This window comes from Ambystoma mexicanum, chromosome 14 (genome assembly GCF_040938575.1).
Source record: "Ambystoma mexicanum isolate Mex_15411 chromosome 14, UKY_AmexF1_1, whole genome shotgun sequence".
Classification (NCBI taxonomy): domain Eukaryota; kingdom Metazoa; phylum Chordata; class Amphibia; order Caudata; family Ambystomatidae; genus Ambystoma; species Ambystoma mexicanum.
In genome coordinates, this window is record NC_090940.1 from 205459779 (window position 1) to 205480734 (window position 20956).

At 47.4% G+C, this 20956-nt stretch overlaps 1 protein-coding gene across 1 annotated transcript in view; it reads left to right on the forward strand.

Annotated features, from left to right (window-relative positions):
* The window catches only part of PRKCH (protein kinase C eta), an 895425-nt gene that overhangs the window by 626089 nt on the left and 248380 nt on the right, over positions 1–20956 (forward strand). Inside the window, exon 10 of the mRNA XM_069638927.1 lies at positions 11537–11691. Coding sequence (XP_069495028.1) covers positions 11537–11691 — 155 coding nt within the window. The remainder of the gene's footprint in view (positions 1–11536; positions 11692–20956) is intronic.

A 20956-nucleotide genomic window follows, 5' to 3' on the forward strand; every position in this document is an offset into this window, starting at 1 on the left:
TACTCTCACATTTATAAACCCATTCCCACAAGCAGCCACGCACCCATAAAGCCTCTCTCTCAATCATACATCATAGCCACCAGAACACTTACACAGACACATACATTCAGGGCCTGATTGTAAACCCTGTGTAAAATAATAGTGTCCATCACGGAAGGACACTGTTCTTATTCTACACAAGGACACTTATCTTATTTTACACAGAGATCTCAGTCAGGCCCTCATACACACGTACACAGCATCCACACATGCAGTTATGCACCCATACAGCCTCCTATTATCAATCATACACACTTACATAGACACACACATTCAAGGCCTGATTGCAAGCCCTGTGTAAAAGAATAAGTGTCTTTCCATCACGGAATGTCACTTTTCTTATTTTACACAGAGCTGTAGTGCCCCTCACTGGACGAGCCCCCGCTGATTTAAAGTCTTGGGGCGTAGACATAGAAGGCCTGTCCTCTGGTTCTTTCCCTCCTGCAGCACCACAGTTCAAGTCTGCACATGTCTTTACTTCTGGTGGATCTTAATAAAAAGAAAGACAATATGAGCCTACCCTCACGATTTACAACTGTGACCTGAGGGGCAAATAGGTGCCGTGAAAACATCACCATCGGCTCTTGATGTGAAGACGTGTTCTTGTTTGTCTACTCTCGCAGGAGTGAAGGGTTCCTGGCAACCGTTTTGGATTATGGGGTGGATTGTGTGAACCTTCTGATTTTTCATATTTTCGGATGATAGAAATACTATCCATCTGTGCTCCCTTTAGGCAGCCATATTGCATGGTTTATATTGAGTTGTGACCTCTGGATTGTTATTCCTGAATGCAGGATGATCTATACAGCAGTAGGGAATGTACAGAAGAGATAAGTATTTTCTTCTGAGGTTCATTATGAGCTGTGCCTCCAGGAGTGCAAGAGCTCAGACGATGGCTAATACTATGGAATACGGTTTATAGTCATAATGTCGACAGTCAAAATGTCGACAGTCAAAATGTCGAAAAATAAAATGTCGACTTTTTTTTTCAATGCATTTTTTTTTATATGGGGGGGTTCCCCCCCCCCCAAGCCCCCTTTTTTAATTTTTTTTTTAATTTTTCCCTTTTTTTAAGCTCCCAAACCCCTAAAATAAATATATAATTAAAAAAAGAGAAAGTCGACATTTTTTTTTCGACATTTTTTTGTCGACATTTTTGTCTGTCGACATTTTTTTTTCGACATTATGACTGCACACCATGGAAATACATCAATAAATGAAGCGTGGAATATGGCTTTACATGTCAAGTGTGTAGTCTACTCCCAGACCCACCACAGATCATCTGGAACTTGCAAAACAAAGATGAGTTCAGAAATGTGCTTCAAATATACTGTTGAGTCTGCCTTAGGGTCATGCAACTTTAGGTTAATTTTGATATCGGAGATGTTTTGATTGTTGTGTCATATCAGCGACTTCAAGCGTGCCTGTGGTGAGCTGGCCTTTTTGCTGTGGAAGGGAAGCAGTCCTTATTCTTTCTCTACAAACTGTTGTGAACATTTCAGTCGCTGAAACTTAATCTTTTGTTGACCTAAATTGATTCCTTGAGGTCTGTCGTGCTAATTTACAAAATGACGGTTTTCTCTCAAAATCACTTGCGCCCAGCCTAGATATGTAATTTACAAACCAGTAAAATGCATCGAATCACAAAGGAAATTAGGTGCAAATTACTCCCATTTCCTGGAACATTTGCTAATGAGCCCTACGATGTTGCAGGGGGCAAATTACTGTCAACATGGTGCAAGTGCTGTCCAGAAAATGTATTAGACAAAAACATGTTTTAGCTGCTTCTCATTCTTCTCCACAGCTTAATTTAGTATGTGCAGGCACGTTGCTATTATATGAATATTTATCCTGTTTTACTATGCACTGCACAATAATGCACACATTTTCCTGATATTTCTCTTGGTCCATAACCAAAATTATCAAGCAGGCCCTGTTTTTGGCCTAGGATCCTAAGTAGTCTTTTAATGCATTTTAAGACAATAATACATTGTTCATTTACCACCTGTTCATGGAACAGTAGTGTGCTATTGAAGAATGCCTATAGGCAAAATGATGTGGAATTGTGGCTGTTTTAGACATGACATATTCTAGTGATTCGTTTTCATTTGGAGCAACTTTTCCAGCATATTCAATGGACCCCCCACACATTTTGCTTTTATTTTTACACCTTGTCCTGACTTTTTGCCGTGAAGTGAAGCTGGCCTTTTGCTCACATATTATATCTTCAGACTGTCAGTACTGGGAAACTATGTTTCTATTTTCTTTTTACATGTTTTCTATTTTGGATAACTTTTTCATGCTGCACAGTGCATCTTCCAATACAGTGCAGTGGGGACACTTTTGTGTCACCCTAGACTACACTCATAGAATTTGTGGTTACGTTTAAATGTGCCTAAAGACAGACAAACTGGTGGCAGCTGTTAACTTTTTACCATTTTAAAATTATTTTTAGTTGGCTCTCGCATTTATCGTGTTTGGCTACTAACTGCAGCTAACGTCCTAACATAGCTGTGCCACAAGGTTTTTCCGTTGTTTTGCCATTTTTTCCTTTAGCCTTCTTACTGCCTTGCCAGGTTAGGACTTTCATTTTATGGTCATGCATTTGCCCGGGAAAGCAGTGCCTTTTGCGGGTTTGTGCAGGCCATGTGTGTTGCAAGCTAGGAAGTGGGTTGGGACTGGCTGGTCCCAATCACAAAACTGGTTTCTGTATGTCTGGAGTGTATGCATGAGTTTCACCAATAGTGGGTCCTGATTGGACCACTGCTGGGGTGTGTGTGAGGGGCAGATATTCCATTGGTTGGCTGAGTTTCTGTGATCACCTGCATTTTAAGATAAGAAGAGGAGTCCTGCAGCTATTCCCGAGAGATCTGAAGAGTAGCCAAGTATCCTGCATCGGAAGACCCGTGTACCGATGCTGAAAAGGTCTGGCAACCAGTTTTTGCTGCAGTCACATTGGAGCACTGTCTGTCAGTGCCTCAGCCCTTTGGAGTAGTGGGAACAACCATTTTCGATGTCTTCTCTGTTCCCTGCAAGCGTTCCTGGGCTATCCAGTGGACTGACAAACTCCAATTTGAGCTACCCCGGTGGAAGCATCAGCATTCCACATTTTGACTCAGAAATTCTGGGGTATTCAGTTTATCCTGTAAGTCGCCTTCCTGCACGATTTCAGCATCCCAGTATTGATGGATCCCAGGATAGAAGGCTGTTGTCAACTGTGACATTTGTGACGCCAGCTGTTGCCATGCACCAGTGGCAATTGCTGAAACCGTCTTTCCTGCATCTAATTGAGGATCCTGAAGAGTCCTGTAATGGTGCCTGTGGCATTGTTCCACAAGAAGAGGTTGCTCACAGCTCATGTACCTGACCGGAACTCTTCTTGCACCTGCAGCTCCTGGGCTTCTTCGACTGGAACCAGTGGTGGGAAAACCTACCTCAAGCGACCCTAACAACCTGCCAAGTCTGAGGAAAAATCAGAGTACAAGTGATACGTTATAACAATACTTACCGGTACCCCTATCTCCACCCTTTAAAGTTTGTGAAGAACTTAGATTTTTTTTTTAATAACCTACAGACTTTGGTACACTTGCTCTGAAAGCTCTCTAAAAGCTAGTACAGCATTTTACTTGGTTGTAAACTCCTTGGACATCCTTTTGGACCCATCTTCACATCCCCAGGAACCATCCCCTCTTTGTCCCAATTCTTAAAACTCTTTGAGAACTTTGGGAACTTTTGGGCACAAATCCCCAATCAAGTTAGGGTTGGACTTTATAAGATAGGGTTGTATTTCCTGTTGGCTTTCAATGCCATCTTGAATTACTTACCTTCCCTTTCAGGTATTGTGGGGGCACATTGATAATTCTGCACTGACTCACTGTGTCTGTATATCTGTTTTATATTATTAGTATTGTGTGATTTCATTACCTGTTCTAAGTCATTTTCATAGTGTGTTCTTTGGTCAATAATAAATATAAGTAATGTTGTACTTACCTGTCTAAGTGTAATTCTTGATTGCTCATTGTGCGGACTCATTGTGGATGTCTGACCCCACTCACCTTTCCTGAAACTAAGCCTTGACCACTCTCATGCTTCCTTGATTGGTTTGGCTTAGCTCCCAGAGGTTCCCCTGTTCACTATAACTAGGGTGGCCTCTTAAACTCTGTCCACCAGGCCAGAGTTTAGAAATCCATCTTAACACTATGGTCTTGTAAAGTACTCTTGGCCAAATATTTCAAATGGTTTATTCACAAACCCAAATTCCATAACCTAGCAAGAGATGTTTTGACATTTCATTCAGTTATCCGGGCACCCAGTGCCATTTTCTTAACACTCCATTGAACGTCTTTGAGTACCAACTTAAGATGGCACAGCTAGCTATAGCTTGCTCTTTGTGGGCTCCTCCTGAAGGCTTTGCACATCTTGCCATCGTGATGTGCCCGGCATTTGTTGCAGCCTGGGTCAATTGCTTGCGCAGCGAAGACATTTTGGAATGAGAGCTGTTTTACGGATGCGGTTCTGGAATCCATGGGCATAGCTCCCATCAGCCATTGCTTGCAGGTTTCCAGCCGGGAAGGCCAGGACCCTGTATGAGGGAGTGGCATCCTGTCATTCCCTGTGCCAGCAGGACTAGAGGTGATCTGATTTCACAGTTTATCTGGGACCCTCGAATGGGGGTTCCAGACATGGTAATCCAGGACCATGTGAGGAGGCTACTAGGAGCTGTAGTTTTTTTACACAGGCAGCCTGCAGAATTCTGTGCCTGAGAAGACACGACGCTTCTTTGAAACATAGTGGCCATATTGAAAGGCCTCTACTACCATGGACAGGAAGTGGAGGGATGGCAGAGAGGAACCTATTCAGCCTAGAGGACACCTTCTAGGAAGAGACAAGTAGGGTTACTAACAGAGGGCCCTTCTGAAGTAGCAGCATATAGGAGTGGTGAAAGGCACGGCTTCAATCAATGAGCACCTTTGGTGCAGAGCAGTGCAGGCTACTGAAAGTAACAGCAGGGAGAGTCCTTGGAGTGGGAAATACCCAGCCTGTAATGTTCCAGGCATCTATCTGGATTTAACTGACCTGTTGTCCACCAACTTTTATTTAGAGAGTGAAGAGTCTTTGCCCCTTATTCACACAGCGTTTTCCAATGGGGTTTTTCCATTATAAAACACTTCAGTGAATTAGGCCCCTTTAAGTTCAGCAATAACTACAACTCAGAAAGCCTTTCATCACATTAATCTTGTGCAGGGATTGAAATTTGTCATGCCTCGTTTAAAACTTTGTTAGTAATTGCGCAAAGATTTAGGAAACAACATAGTTGTCATGGTGAGTGTAAACATGCATGAAAAGTCCCTTCAACCTGAAATCTGATTGTAGATTGTGCGATTTCAGCTAACAAGCTGCACACGTCTCAGCGCCACCCAGTAGCCATCTCTAGGTGTCCCCGCCAGTTCAGAGCCACTGATCAATGCATTGCAGATATTCAAATTAGCCCATATGAATGCATTTTACTCCAGAAAATGGCCTTTGTCTTCAGTGGCGTCACCAGGGTGGGGCTAGGGGGCGGCCATGCCCCTCTGAAATCCTGCCCTCCTACAGTGGCGTACCGAGCAGGGAGCAGGTAGGGCATGCTTTTGAGAGCTGGACCAGGATATTAATCAGTGGGACACCTCTCACGTTAGGCACCTCAATGAGGGTGCCCAACGGGAAAGATGTCCCGCTGGCAGGACACCTTACCCTTTCTGAACTGGAGAGGCGTCCCACTGCCAGGCCAATGTCCCAAGGAGCTTCGGGCAGCAGGGGGGCTCTTCCGTTCTCTATGTCAACAGAGCATTTCAGTGTGAGCTATTAGGCGCTGGTGAGACGGTGGTGAGGGGGGACTATTAGCAGGGCCTTTTGTCCCTTTAGAAATGGGAATGGGAGGGAGTGATCAGAAGTGAGAAGGGTGAATACTGTTGCATGCTTTATGAAAGTACTATGGCTTTAAAAACCCAAGGGGAATTTGTGAGGCTCACATTAATCTACATGATGCTATTGTGACTTTGCATGCAGGATGGGGAGAATACAAGTAAAGCCATACTCGTATTGCTAAACAAATTTCTATGACAATGTATATAGTGTATAGTAAGTTTACTATAAAAGGATAGTTTATAATGTAATGTGGTTTGCTTCCAAGGCATTGCTATGAATAAAGTATTATTTAAGCACATGAAATGCAAAGCAAAATCTTAATAAATATCTATATCAACTAAACCTGGGAAAATGTGCTCAGTTGCTTAAATTGTCCACATCCCGGTTTCACCATTTCACCATTTAACCAAATTGTGTGATCCTGGGCAAATCATTTAATCGTACTGTCATTATCTGCAGCTCTGTCAGTGAACCACTTCATAGCTTATGTTAATATATCATGCTGTTATTTTTTTTCAAAAAGCCTAATGACTATACAGTTGCTCCATATATTATAATAGTGTACTTTAGGTTTTTTGCAAAAGATTATTTGCAACTTGGCTTACTTATGGCAACTTATTCTAAAGTCACTTCCATGGTGCCTTCAAGTATAAAAGACTGATGATGCTCCATGCGATGTGCTTTTCTGTGAAGTAATTTCTGTTTGTGCATTCCATATGCAAATTAGGAGGTGTGCATGTATTTTGACCCAGAGTGCCTGGACAGAGCTCTAATTGGTGAGTTTCCTGCATCTGTAATGATTCTAGAGTTTCATTTTTTTTGTTGTGTTAAAATGCCATCTGCCACTAATGTTACCAAAAAGGTAGATTGCGGCAGGGGGAGATGGTTTGGGGGTGCGAATGAGACCGTATGGAATTGTGTGCACTGCATTTTGATGGGGGGGTATCAGGACTTTTTTGTGGCTTGCCCCCCACCCCTCTTGCAATGCTGGATACTCCCCTGCCCCCCCCACCTGGGCTACTCTCTCTGCAGTGCTGCCTGGCGTCCGCCCAGATGGCGCACACAGTACCACAATACACAAGGCCACAATGCTCCCGCTGGGGCCGTCTACGGGCACAGCAAATGCAGTTAAGAACGCATCATAAAGGTTCACACGGGACAGCAGCATAGGGGTGAGGGTCAGCAGTCAGGGTCCAGGGCTTGTCATTGCTACTGCATGCATGCACACACATGCCCAGCTAGGCGAAAGGGCAAGCCCTGCCCTGCCTGCGGGAATTAGGGCACAGTGAAAAAGGACCCCAATTAGAATTTCAACAATTGGGCCGGCTGAAATTCAAATTGGGGTCTTGGCGGGTAGCTCATCCCTGACAACGGTTTCCCGGCCGAGCCACCAGCTTCGCTGAGGGAAGCAGGGGGCTCAGTGATCTAATCTTGCTGTCCTGCTTTCCCCCCGCAGTCACTCGCATGTTTGCAGGTCTTTTGCTCAGCCTATTTCTTTCTTCTGGCCTGAAAGGGACACACTGCCCTCGAGACATCAGAGTTGCTCCATCTCTGCAGAAGGCTCTGCTTTAAAGGATCATATCTTGTCACAGGTTGACTGCCGTTATAGCGTGCACACTGACGCACACTCTGCTCTTCGAGTTCACATGCCCGGATATTCGCAATGCTCTTGCTGCATCTGCACTATAAAATGTCTACAGAGACACTGCTGAGAAAGGAACCCACAGCTCCAATTGCGATCTGCACAGACCTTCCAGTAAAAAGCCAGCAGCCAGATGAGAGATGCACAAAAAAGCATTGCGAACCGCGCGTATTAATGGCACACTTGTGAAAGAACACTTACAGCAGATGCGATCTGGCACAATATGGACACTGTATCATTGCATAAAATGGCAGGTGTCTATTACCAGCCAATGACAACAGGCAACATCTGAGCAAATTGCCCATGGAGGCCCGAAACCAGGAGTGAACTTAACTGGTGTTGTGTGTACTTTTAGAATAAAAATGTCCCTTTGCATTTCTTAACACAGAAACATTAAGAACGTATTGTCCAAATGAATGGTCTCTTAAATGGCCCATCAGTGGTAAATCGCTTCCACTTTAAATGCTCTACAAGAAGAAAGTGATAAGCGGTCATTAAGGTCTCCCTCCCATTCCCCGAGCAACATCTGCCCCTGGCACGGGGTATTTGTCTTTAGACTGTCAGGGATAGTGTTTGGCGATGAGGTCACTGTTTTTCTCAAGGATGCAGACCGGCAAACACATACCCCTTATCACACTCATCTGGGTTCATCAATGTGATACGACTTCTTTGTGACACTTTTCTGGAGAAAGATGCACGCTTTTGAGCTAATTTGCATATCCAGAATGCAATTGCTCAGTGACTCTGACCTGGAGGTAAAGTATTGGTTTGTGCTGTGGCATGTGCCGCGTGTTAGCGGAAATGGCCTAAACCTACTCTCGCGAAGATTTAGCACAGTCAGACCCTGGACTGGTGTTATAAAAACGAGACAAAATGCTTTTGTTAAATGCTCCTTTCGATCATGATTGGAAAGTAATCCGTGTACGGTAATGTTACAGTTGTATTAAACTATATCTTGTATTTACATTCTAATACTAACTAAAGGCATTCAAATGTAATTCGTGATGGTTCCATAAGGAACTTTAGCGTTTTAAATTGTTTTTAAAAAGTTTAACAAAGCCCCTTAGGAGAAATGCCCAAATGAGCACGCAAGTCTTCTAAAAAGTTCCCATTTGTTCTTTATGAGAAGTGCATGAACATTGGCAGCGCTTTGGGTTTGGTGTGTGTTTAGAGCGTGGTGACCACTAGATGGCAGCACTCGATCATTTTCAAACCGGCTAAGAGGTAGCCCGTAGCATGTTAGATGGTGCTAAAACGAGAGTTCGTGTTAGCCAACCAAAATACCTAACGGCCGCGACTGCTTGTTAATCATTATATTCACAAATGACTGTTCAGCGAACACCACTGAAGCTCTAGATACTTACCCGTGGAGAAGAACGAGCTGCTTCTGTTGTTAAGTAGAGGAGGAGTTATTTATGTATAGTTACTTTTTAAAGCGCCATCTATGAAACGCAGTCACTTCGTGGCAACCCAAGTTGTATATATCATTTCAAATATAGCGCAGCTGTGTGTGAGGCGTGACCATCTTCTTGTCTGCGCAGTCTTATTAGCTGTCGCATAGTTTCATATACCCACGCATGCCTGGCTTCTCTGGTCATCATCCTTGTTTTCAAAGTAGTAGTTTGATATCCGCCCGAGCAAGGATGTGATTTCAATCGACATCAGACTTAGATTTGTGTTGACAGTTGTGTATATTGCTTAAAGATGGATACATCAAGTCTGTGAATCCTGACTGAGCCCATGGTGAGTTCACCAACAGCCTACCCAAAAGAGAAAGCAAGCCCCTTCCGGGTCCCGGTGAGCCATCCCCTTCCGGGTCCCGGTGAGCCAGCCCTATAGCGAGAGAGTTCAGGCCTGTGGGCCCCATAGAGGCACAGGAGGAGCGGCATGAGGGCCCCACCTAACCCATTGCAGGGATGTTGTATTGTATTGGCAGCATAGAAGGCATCTTAGAGGAGTGCGAGGGGAAGGCAGAGTGCTCACACCTCCGGCTTTCAACCCATTGGCACCATCTCGTCTCCGACTCGCAAATGCGTACCCCAAGAGGCTAAGGACATGCCAACCATGACTGCATATCATCCTTGAGGACCAGTCAGATCCTTTCCCAGGAGGGAGCCCCAAAGCCGAACAGTCTTAACAGCCCCCGTTCATCGCTGCACTTGCATGGAGATATGGGGAGTTTGGTGAGGAATGTGTGTGACTGGGGGTGGTGCGAGTGGCAAAGCTCTGCAGTTTAATAGGAGTGGCACAGACACATAAAGGGAGAGTCCTGCGAGGAGGCTGGGGCAGTAATGCAATGAGCTGAGGCCTTGTAGGAAGATTAGTGGCTCAGTAGAGAGATCAGGGACTAGGGGCAATTTTTGCAAATTTTTAAGAGGTTGAATCTAAAAGTGTTAGCACTTTAAGTGATCGATTGCTGAAGTTTAACAATTCTGTGAAAAATGATCCCTATGTTGCAATGGAGCCTTGCGAGATGCGTTGAAGACATCAGGTGACTGGAACTATGTTAGAGTATGGAAAGTGTAGGGGATGGGCGGGGGCAGGGAAGACACTTCACTTATAGAGAAGTTGAGCATTAGGCAACACACAATCTATTGACCATTCATTGCCCAGTTTCCCTCCTTCCCTGTTATTCAAAAGTCCTTGAGCAAGTGATCTTCGACTGGATCACTAAGTACCTTGAGGATAATGGCCTTGGAGATCCACTTCAATCTGGCTTCCAGAGTAATCCTACATCAAAAGATCATGTCCATTTCTACTCATTTAGTAGGAGCCACATCCTGCAATTAGGACATGATGAAAAACCTGGTGGTGTGATGCACACTTTCAATGCACCCCCAACCAAGGTCAGAGGTGCTGGGGAAGGGGCCTGATGGTGGTGGGAGGGTGTGTGGGGCGGGGTCAGTAAGTATGAAATGTGACACGATGTTCATGCCCTCTCGTTACTGCCAGAACTACCATGGAACAGTTGCCTGAGAGGGTCATATTTCATCAATGAAATCCCTTTAGACTATGCTGGTCTTGACTCTGGGTACAGAGGGGGATGCAAGATACTAATATGACTGCGCTGCCGGACGCAGCGTCTTCCTCATAGTCCATCATCACTTTTAGTATAAAGTGCCATGCATGCTTGTGTGCAACAAGGTTATAATTACATTAGAATGGTTTGCCAATGGGAACAGTTTTTGCAGTCGGCAAAGGTGGTAAAGCCTCACAATTATATCTCACTATCATGCATAGAGACAATCAATGAAGTATTGTAAAATGTTTCATTTATATTGATTGAGAAGTCAGCTAAGTAAATGTGAATTCCTGTTGAGATGCAAATGTGCACCTTTCTGTGTTATGTATGTGTGAATACAATGGGCCTCATTATAACTCGCCCGGTATGGAAACAACGGTGGCTGTAAACCCGCCGCCACCGTTGTTTCCATGCCAGGCGATCACAACTCCTGCAGGCGGAGGCGTCAAACCCGCCAGGTCTGACCTGGCGGGTTTAACACCGCCCGCCTGCAGGCGGACGAGGAAACACTGGCACCATCACGAGATGGTGCAGGTGTTTCCATGATCCCCATACCCATTGAGTCCTGTTTGACTCAATGGGAATGGGGATTTACACCATTCCGCCTCCCAAATTCCCGGGACACCGGGGTTGTAATGCCCCAGTAATTCCGGGAGTCACGGAGGCGGAATGGTAATACGAGTCCGGCGGTAACCAGGTGGTTTTACTGCCTCGGTTACCGCCGGACTCGTAATGAGGCCCAATGTCTTTGTTGTTTGCATGTCCTGGGCTCAGAGGTCACCTTTCACTCTGCAGTCGGGTCCAAAGGGTTGAATTTGGTCACATTGAGTGCTCTCTTACCATTCCTTTCCTCCTTAAAGCCAGTGTTCGGCACGGTCTTGTTTTTTCCCGAAGACTCAGCCATGTGTATTTCCTTATCTTTGAAGGACCGCCTCTTCTTCGTCATGGAGTTTGTGAACGGTGGGGACCTCATGTTCCACATTCAGAAGTCCCGCCGCTTCGATGAGGCTCGAGCTCGGTTTTATGCGGCGGAAATCACCTTGGCCCTCATGTTCCTTCACGAAAAAGGCATCATATACAGGTGAGATGCCTCCATGGATGACATTTCCCTGTGATGTACACGAATGCTGTGGATGGGTTGCCAGGGGTGTCTCTAGGTTAGAAATAAACCAGCAATAAGGAACTGTTGAACCCATATGCAGCAGCCATACATATGTTGTTGTGTGTTATGTGCGTCATGCCTTACGGCCCTTTCTCCTCTGCCCCCATGAAAGATTACACCACAACAATTTGGTCAAGTGTTGGCAATAAAAGGCCGTAGGTTTTTATTGATACAAATATGGTTATGGGAACATAAAAAATATATGTAATCATAATAATATCCTTTTGGGCACCGGGTCCAGAGGTAACCCCCTCTGGCCAGTGCCGCCTTTCTTGTCCCACGACTTGTTGTGGCCACCCTATGGTGTCCTGAGTTTCTTTCCGTTGTTCTTCTCCCCTTTTTCTGTGGTGGGAGGGTTTTTGTGGGAAAGAAAAAGAGCGGGAAGACGCTGAGTCAACAGCGAACTTCCCTGTACTGTCTGTGTCCCCGTGCAGGGTCGACAAAACAGTTTGTGTTTTAGGAGCTGCTAGCAGCTCATTATATAAGCCCCAGAGAGGCCCCGAGTCTTTGTAGTGTGTGGGGGCTGTGCACCAACCCCCCCAGGCCAGCATGCAGCTGTCTAAGTGGGCCCCATCTGACCCCCCCAGGTAGGGGGCCCCCTTGTACCACTCTGCCTAAGTATCTAGGGTCTCCAGGGTGCATCGCACCCATTTATTCTCCTGGAAGGGTGATGTATTTATTACCTCCCCCTTCCTGCGCTTTGATGCGCCAGACCCTGCTGATTGTCTCCCTTATCTGAGAGGCAGAGAGGGGCACTGACCCTGGAGGGGGGCTGCTGCCCCTCTCTCAGGCCTGCTGCCATGTAACATCAGTTACCTGGCCTCGCCTTGTGCGGCCCGGCGGCATTACCCAGAACTGTGGGTTATTCTGCTAGAAATCTATGCTACCATTGTATTCACACATTGACAGCTGAAGGCATCCGTCTTTTAATTTGGAAACGATCTCACGACTTGTTCTTACTAAAGGGATGTACAGCGCCCCCTTGGCGCGTGCCCTGATTGGGACATGAAAGCGAGGCATGTGCGCAAATCGATGCAGACATGGGCACCAAATGGGGCCTGGTGTAGTTGCTGCGAACCGATCCTCTATTGAGTGGACACAAATAGCTCTCCCCGCAAAGGACACGTCCAAGGTCAGAGCAGCAGCATTCCATGAGGTGAGCGGCTGCCGGCCCTGCCAGGGCGGACGGCAGGATGGAGGGCTCTGTGCGTCTCTGCATCTTTAGAGAAGGAATAGGAAGGGGTGCGAGTAGACAAAGTACATATAGTCTCACCTAAGCAGAACGCTGACGTTGCCTAGTACATATACGCTACAAAGTGTAATGTTGTGGCAGGAGCACAACCAACTGAAAAGCGGATTCCTTGTGAATAGACTGAACAGACAACCAATCCAGGCAGGCGAACCCGACCAAAATCAAGCTGCTTTCTGCATTCAAAGTGTGCATCTTACATACATAATTGAAATTGAATGACAAAACATAGACTATTGCTTCAGTGTATACAAGTGATTAATAAATGCAGCCACTGAGGCCATCATGAGGAGTCCTGTAGTAAAGGTAAAAACCTCGGAAATACTAAATAATGCCTGTTTTTAATGATCAGTTCCAGTTGAGTGGGGCACTACATGCAGTTCCCCACATGTGCAATCCAAAACCATCCAAGTGCACTATTTGGTAGACAGTGCATGGACAAACTACTGCATGCCGTGTTTTCTGAAAAAACCGCATTGAGTATTTACCGCCTTATGTGAGTTGGAGCACTCTCTGAAAACTGCCAAAAAATACCTCCAAAGCTTTACTGCAGCCCTGCTGGTAATGACTGGGTGCAGGCCGACCCTTGGCAAGGGTTGGAAAAGGCCTGGACTGCATCCGCAGAGCCCACCCCGCAGAGCCCACCGTGGGGCAGCCTATACGGGACCCAGGTGCTGAACAGGCAGGTCCATGAGCTCCTGCGGGTGTTAGAGAAAATAATGAAATGTACTTCCCCAAAACCCTAGTCGCAGAAACCAATGTTTTCCTTACACTTGTCTGAATCATGACACCCGGGAGGAACACAACTAGGCAAGGTAATCATGTCAAGATACGCCACCATCAAGATTGCCATTATTGATCGAAGTATTGTATCAATCCCGATGATCAGTATAAGACATTGCAAGTGTCTCTATTGCAATATTGCATGGATATGTAAAACCATACTAGGCTTAGAATATAAATGGGCAGCTATGTCTTGAAGGCATGAACTGTATAAGTAAAACATTTTATTAGAACTTTCTTCATATTGAGCTGTTGATAAATATGTTTCAGAATACACACTATGGATTAGATTCTAGTATGATAGTCGCTTGTTTTGTTCCTCCCCTACCTTTCTGCACCCCTCTCCCTCACCTCTTGTTTTTTTTTTCCGGCTCTACCAGAAATGTCGTCAGTATGGTAGTCACCTGTCTGTTTCCATTTCCTTCCCACTCTCCCCCTCCCTTCCTTATCTATATCTTAGCTCTTGCACTATCTGAAATGTCGCCAGGCCGAGTGTGATAGTTAATTTCACATCCTTACTGTTCATGGCCTGTAAGAATGTCATTGTATTTTCACTTGTTCCCTCCCTTGCCTTGAAGCACTTTGAAACACATTGTGTATAGGCGCTATATATAAAAAAACTATCATATCATTCATTTTTCAGACAAGGCAAGGCTAAGTTAATGGAAATTGCACACCCAGGACAACATTGTTTTGTGGTAATCGAGATATTAAGAAAGTCTGGCCGATTGCTTGGGTTCTCTATTAACTATTGGAGACAGGTGCCGGGCTTGCCTTTTGTAGGACTTGCCCAAAACCCAAGCTATACATCTCTCTCCCAAAATCCCAACACATAACTTCCCCCTCATCAAGCCCAAGGTATACCCACCTGCTCGTCACTATACCACCCTCTCGCATAGGTTTAACAACCCATGCAACCTTTGACCCTCATCTAACGGCTCCATAACCACCTCTCCCTTCAAGCGGAGTTGCAGGAAGAGGCAAGAAGTCCTTGATGACCTACGATGGGGGATGATGGTAACAGAGTTCTCTGTGCTTGAGAATAAGATGGGGATTGTTGGCCTGTCCTTGTCAGCCTCCTGTTTGAGTGAGTGGATGCAAGAAGGGATGGCAAAACAATTGATAAAGACTGTTGGGGGCCCCCTCTCAGACTTTGGCACCGAGTGAAATTGCCACTGTCCTGCACCCAGCGCTGTTTTGACAGGTACTCCCACTCCTTATTCTCCAGCTTCCCTAATGCTTGCCAAAGTTACCCATTGCCCCCACTGATGTTTGCCAGCTGTTTGTGTTTTCAGCCTCTGTTTCTTCACCCCAGCCTCTTCAAACCTGTTTAGGGTGGACGATGTAGTTGAAGGTCCTCATCGGTCTTTGTACCTATTACTCCAGCTTCTGGTGGTGGGGAGGGGCTGGAGGAGGGCGGGGGGGGGGGGGGTTGAGCTATGAAGGTTTCCAGCGACGGCCACAGCTCAAAAATAAATCCCTTCCTGGGAATTCAGAGAGCATAGAGTTGAATGGCTGGAGGCATGGTTCTGAATGTGCCCGACAATCATGGCATTTGCAGGCCAGAGTCTGTCCTACCACTAGTTTCTTTGACGGAGCATGCCTTGCTCTCATACTGTGACTGACCTATTTTGTGAGGGATAGCGCATTGTGCTCAACATTACAGTTCATTACTGAGGGTGCACGTTTTGTAGATCTGTCTCAATGAAGCAATGTCATTATTGTGTCTACACATATCAGTTGATGGCATGCAACTTTTCCAGGGCTCCTCAAGATGGTGGCCTAAGTTGGTTAACCTTTGGAAACTGCATTTTATAGCTGCTGTAAGGGTTTAGGTCAGTGGTAAATTGCTGGTGTAGATTTCTTTTCAGTGGGAGGATATTTGGCCTCAAATGGCTTACAGTTTATGGAGACATGTTGATGATGTTTTCAACGACTAACCTGGCCATGCCTGCATATCTGATAACATAATTTCCAGGAGCATCCCAGCACTCACACTTTCTTGCTTTTAATGATAAATTATGGCGCTACATGTCCCCTGATGAAATTCGCTCAACCTGTGTCACACGTTTTTTAGGCATGTGTTTGAAGTTTAGGGCTGTGTTTGCCACAACTGCAATGTGGTTACCACATGGCTTCTAATCAGATGCACGCGGGTGCGTTATCTGAGCAAGCTTGGGAACAACATACTGGCATCTTAAACGAACTCCCCATCGGCTGAGGGTGTTCTAGCACCCACCTCCTGGGTGCTAATCTCCTTATTGCATCCCCAGGGACTTGGGACATGCAGTGGAATTGAGTCCACTTAAGTGTCCATTATACCCGGAGATGTTGGGCCCAATAGCCCAGACACAGCACTGGAGCGAAATCCCTCCACTTCCTCAGCGTCCCAATGGTTGGGGGGGTTAGTAGAGGTGGTCATGGATGCTCAGAGGTTGGGTTCTGTGCCAGGATTTGGCTTACTGTGTGCATTGTGGCCAAAAGGTTGGAGCGCCTCCTTTGCCAATTTATGCGCCAAACACAGAACTTTGTGCTGGCGGCCAACATCACCAGCAGATAAGCTCATCCAATACGGTATCACCATGGCTGCCATGTTCCCGTGGATGGCTGCTGCAAGGGCAGGAATTCAAATGGATTCTGTTTTCCAAAATGGATGCTGTGCCAAAGCGGAAACGGTATTACCTCATGTGTTAAGTCTTTTCCCTTTATCGTATGGACATTATTTAACATGGTCTGTATGCAGAAATTCCTGTTGCTGTTCCTTCCTTATTTTTTTCATCCACTCTCTATTTCTCCATGTCCCTCTCATTCATCGCACCCACTGGCTGCAGAGTCATTTGTAGCATTCCACCTGCCTATCTGTTTTCCTTGGATTTGGGAATTCAGACACACCCTCCTCCAAGCTCTACTGCTCCAGGCCTTTATCTAGTGTGGCCTGGTTCGAGAGCCAGCACTGCTGGGGTCAGCATGAAACGCAGGCGGGAGCTGCTGATGCCCCGGTGTAGCAGGCAAAGCTTCCGTTCGGGGACTTGGAGGGTTTTGTGGATTCCTGGGCAGGGCTTCTGCAACCTGCCTTGAGGTCAGGCATCTTTTTTCTGTACTTCGGCAGGTAGCTGGGGCAGGCCCTGAATATATATATATATATATGGGGAGTTGAGGTAAGAGAAGGTCCCAAAGCCCAGAGACAGAGTTGCATCTCATCAGTGGTGATGGGCACATTATTCATCTTTGAAACACATCTTCCACAGCAAACTAGTAATCCATGATGTGGCTAGTAATCCATGATGTGGCTAGTAATCCATGATGTGGCTAGTAATCCATGATGTGGCTTGACCCAAGTTTCCAGGCAGCGCGTCCACGCTGGCCAGAACTGTTCCTGGCTAACCCTGCCTCTGGAGATCACAGGCAGTGCAGCATGGCCACATATATGCCACACCCATGCCGCCCACACAAACTCATAGGAGTAATGCCTGCCTGTAGGACATGCCTTGTGGATTTCAGAAATGGCGCCCTGCAGCCAGACTCCCAGGGCGCAGCCGTAATGTCAATTCTAAAAGTGAAAATACCGTGCCCAACTGGGGTGGGTCCTGACTTCGAGGCTACTCGCCTGGGGACGTCACATACGGGATGTATTGCATAACCGCGGGGGTTTGCACATCAGGAATTGTCCTTTTCGAGCCTCTAGAGAGAATGTGAACCGGGAAGGAACATTCAAAATGATTGAATACTTGCTCAGCCCTGCTCCCTAGGATTTTTAGGTTTACTGGCTCTGCGATGACGAGTGGGTGCGAGTGTGTGGATCTGTGATCCTGTCAGTATGAGAGTGTGTCTGCATGCTCTGATTACTTACCAGTAATCTTCATTACTCCCAGTCATACTCTTCCTCGTCACTCACAGTACTTAACTCATGAGGCCCCTGCCTCCGACACAGGACCTTCTTCTATTTCTTTAAATCCCTATAACTCCTCCCCCACATCCATGTCACTCCGTTTCATATTACCAAGCCGGACCATGGGACCTTCCCCGCAAGGAGGGTAAGGAGGGGCGTCAGTACTGTGACGAGGAAGAGTAGGACTAGGAGTAAGGAAGATTACCGGTAAGTAATCAGAGCATTACCTCCACGTCCACTCTTCCTCGTCCCAGTACTTAACTCATGAGATATACCAAAGCAGCAACGGGGAAAAGGTCCCAATGAGAGACGGAGCCAAAAACAGTGCAGCAAAACACACACCCACAATAACTCTTAATTCACATCCCCACAGACAAAACTCCAACCCCGAAGGAACCAACCCCCCGAGTGGGAGAAACTCAACCGATAGCGGTTGATGAAAATACTAAGACCAGCCCAGGCAGCAGCCATAAAAATCTCTTGCAGAGAAAACCTTCTTTGCATCGGCCCAGGAAGCCGCCAAACCCCTGGTGGACCGCCCCTGATCGTGCGCAGGCACAGGCAGGCCAGAAGCCACATAGGCCATGGAGATCACAACACAGAACCACCGGAAAATGAAAACCACAGATGCCTTACGCCCAGCCCCAGCCGGTCCCCAAGCAATCAGAAGACTATCAGATTGGCGGAAAAGAGCAAACCTAGCCAAATACTCCAACACGGCGTGCCGGACATCAATGTTATGCCAAGCCACCTCCTCAGGTGTTTTCGGATCATGAAAGTCAGGGAGAACCAGATCCTGAGAGGTGTGAAAACCGAGAGACAACTTTAGGGAGAAACTTCGGACCACACCTCAGCACCACCGAGTCCGGCAGCACCCTCAGGAAAGGATGGTGACATATGAGAGCCCTAATCTCCCCAAGCCTACGGGCACAAGTGATGGCAATAAGAAAAGCAGATGTCAGTGTAAGATGTTTGATATCAATCTCAGAAATGGGCTCAAAAGGAGGCCCTTGAAGGAACCGAAAGACAAGAGGGAGATCCCAAGGGGGAAGCCCTTTATCAGTACAAGGACGGGAAGAAGAAACCCCCGGAGCAACTTCCCCACCAACACCTACCCATCCAAGTGACCATCAGAGTCCCCCAAAAGGAATCTAATGGAGGCCTACTGAGAGCGATGCCTGGAAAAACCGCCAGGCCCTTGTCAAAACCCCTCCTGGAGGAATTGAAGGATAGCGGGGAGGCCAGAACGCAGGGGAGGGATCGCAGACCGCCCATACCAGGCTCGAAAATGGCCCCGATGCCTGCCGAACACCTTCAGAGTGGAGGGTCTAAGAGCATCCATTATGGACTCAACTATAGGACCTGAGAACCCCTGAGATATCAGCCTAGACTGAGCAATAGCCGCAATGCCCATTGCATCCGGCGGACTTCCAACCGCAGATCCCCTTGAAGGGGGCACGGCCACCTCAGAACCAGCCATGGTTCCTCGGACCGAAGCTCCAACAGAGAGGGGAACCAACTCCGGCGGGACCCGAATGGAGCTAACAACAACAGGTTCACCATGGACACTCTGATGCGCCAAACCACCCGGGGCAGAAGGGGAATAGGCAGAAAGGCATAAAGGAAACCCCAAGGCCACTGTACAGAGAGGGCATCCACCCCCAATCTCCTCGGCCTGAAAACCGAGAGCAGAATAGGGGAACTTCTGCTGAGGCCGGGGATGCAAACAGGTCTAGAACAGGGTCCCTAATCTGACACAGGTCACCGCAAAGATCTGGGCCGACAGGACCAGTTCCACAGAGGAGTGAAACCAGCATCTGAGAAGATCCGCTTAAACATTGTCCACCCCCCTGATATGTGAGGCCACCAGAGACATCAGATGTGATTTCCCCCCAGGTGCCTATCAGCGCTGCCAGAGCATTCAAGGAGCGGCCAGAACCCCTTTTGCGGTTGACATATGCCAAGGCCATTGTATTGTCCATTTGGACCAAAACCGCCCGACCGTCCAGCAACTCCTCGAAGTACACCAGAGCTCGGAGAAGAGGCACACAACTCTCGCCAATTGGATGATCAACGGCTCTCCCCAGCTTTCACAACCCTTGAGCTGAGAGGACCCTCCCCCACCCATTCTGCTGGCGTCGGTAGTAAGAGAGGCCACAGGAGGAAAGACCATGGACACCTCAGCCTGTAGATTTGGAACCCCCCCCGCCACCATAGCAGGGAGACTCGCAGAGCTGGGGACACTGAAATCAAAGCTTCGAAAGCTGAGACGTCGGGAGCCAGTGGGAGAGAGTATAAGACACCAGGGGACGTAACTGAAGATGGGCCCAAGGAACTAGAAAACACGCAAGACGCCACGTGCCCCGTAACTTCAGCAACAGGCGAGCCCAGACATACTGCCGTCTGAGAACCCTGCCCAAAACAGCCAGCAAGCGACGGACCCTCCCTAGGGACAGGAACACCCGCTTCATCCCAGTGCAAACCAGTGACCCAATGAAAACTAGATCCTCAGAAGGCTCCAGCTGAGACTTCCGCCAGTTCACTAGCAAACCCCAGTCCTGCAATGCCTGGCAGACTAAAGGGAGACGAGGCAGGATAGCCTGCCATCAGGACTCTTCGACCAACCAATCGTCCAGGTAGGGGAAAAAAATCTGCAGATGCAAATGCACCACCAGGGGAGTCACCAGCATGGAGAACACTCCGGGAGCCGATCACACCCCGGACGGGAGCACTCGGAACCAAAAACGCTGTGATCTCATCCAATCCCCCTTGCACAACATCCACAGTACGTTCCGCAAAGCCTCCACGTTGAAGCGTTCCGTCAGGACAAGCAGTGCAGGACCTCGAGACCCATAAGCAGGTGATGCATCCTAGAAGGCATAGGGACCAGGAACACCCACGAGTAGAAAAACTTGACCACGAACAGGGAGAGGAACGGGCAAGACGGTAACCCACAACAACAATTCGGAGAGAACGGATCCCATGGCCAACTACTTGGTCCGTGATCTGGGTACCAAAGTCCCAACCATGCAAACCTGGACAGGAGGAGACAGGAATGGCAACTGATGGCCCCCTCCGGAAGGAGCCCATTACCCAGGAAACCGAACCCCCCCGGTCCCATACACACCCGAGAAGATAGAGACGAGGAGTCAGGGAAAAACCGCCAGTCACTGCACTTGCACCAGAGGACAATCACAGGACGTTGAAGCAGGCCTGCGCCGCAATATAACAGCATGCTTGTCAGCCCACAAAAAAATCCGACC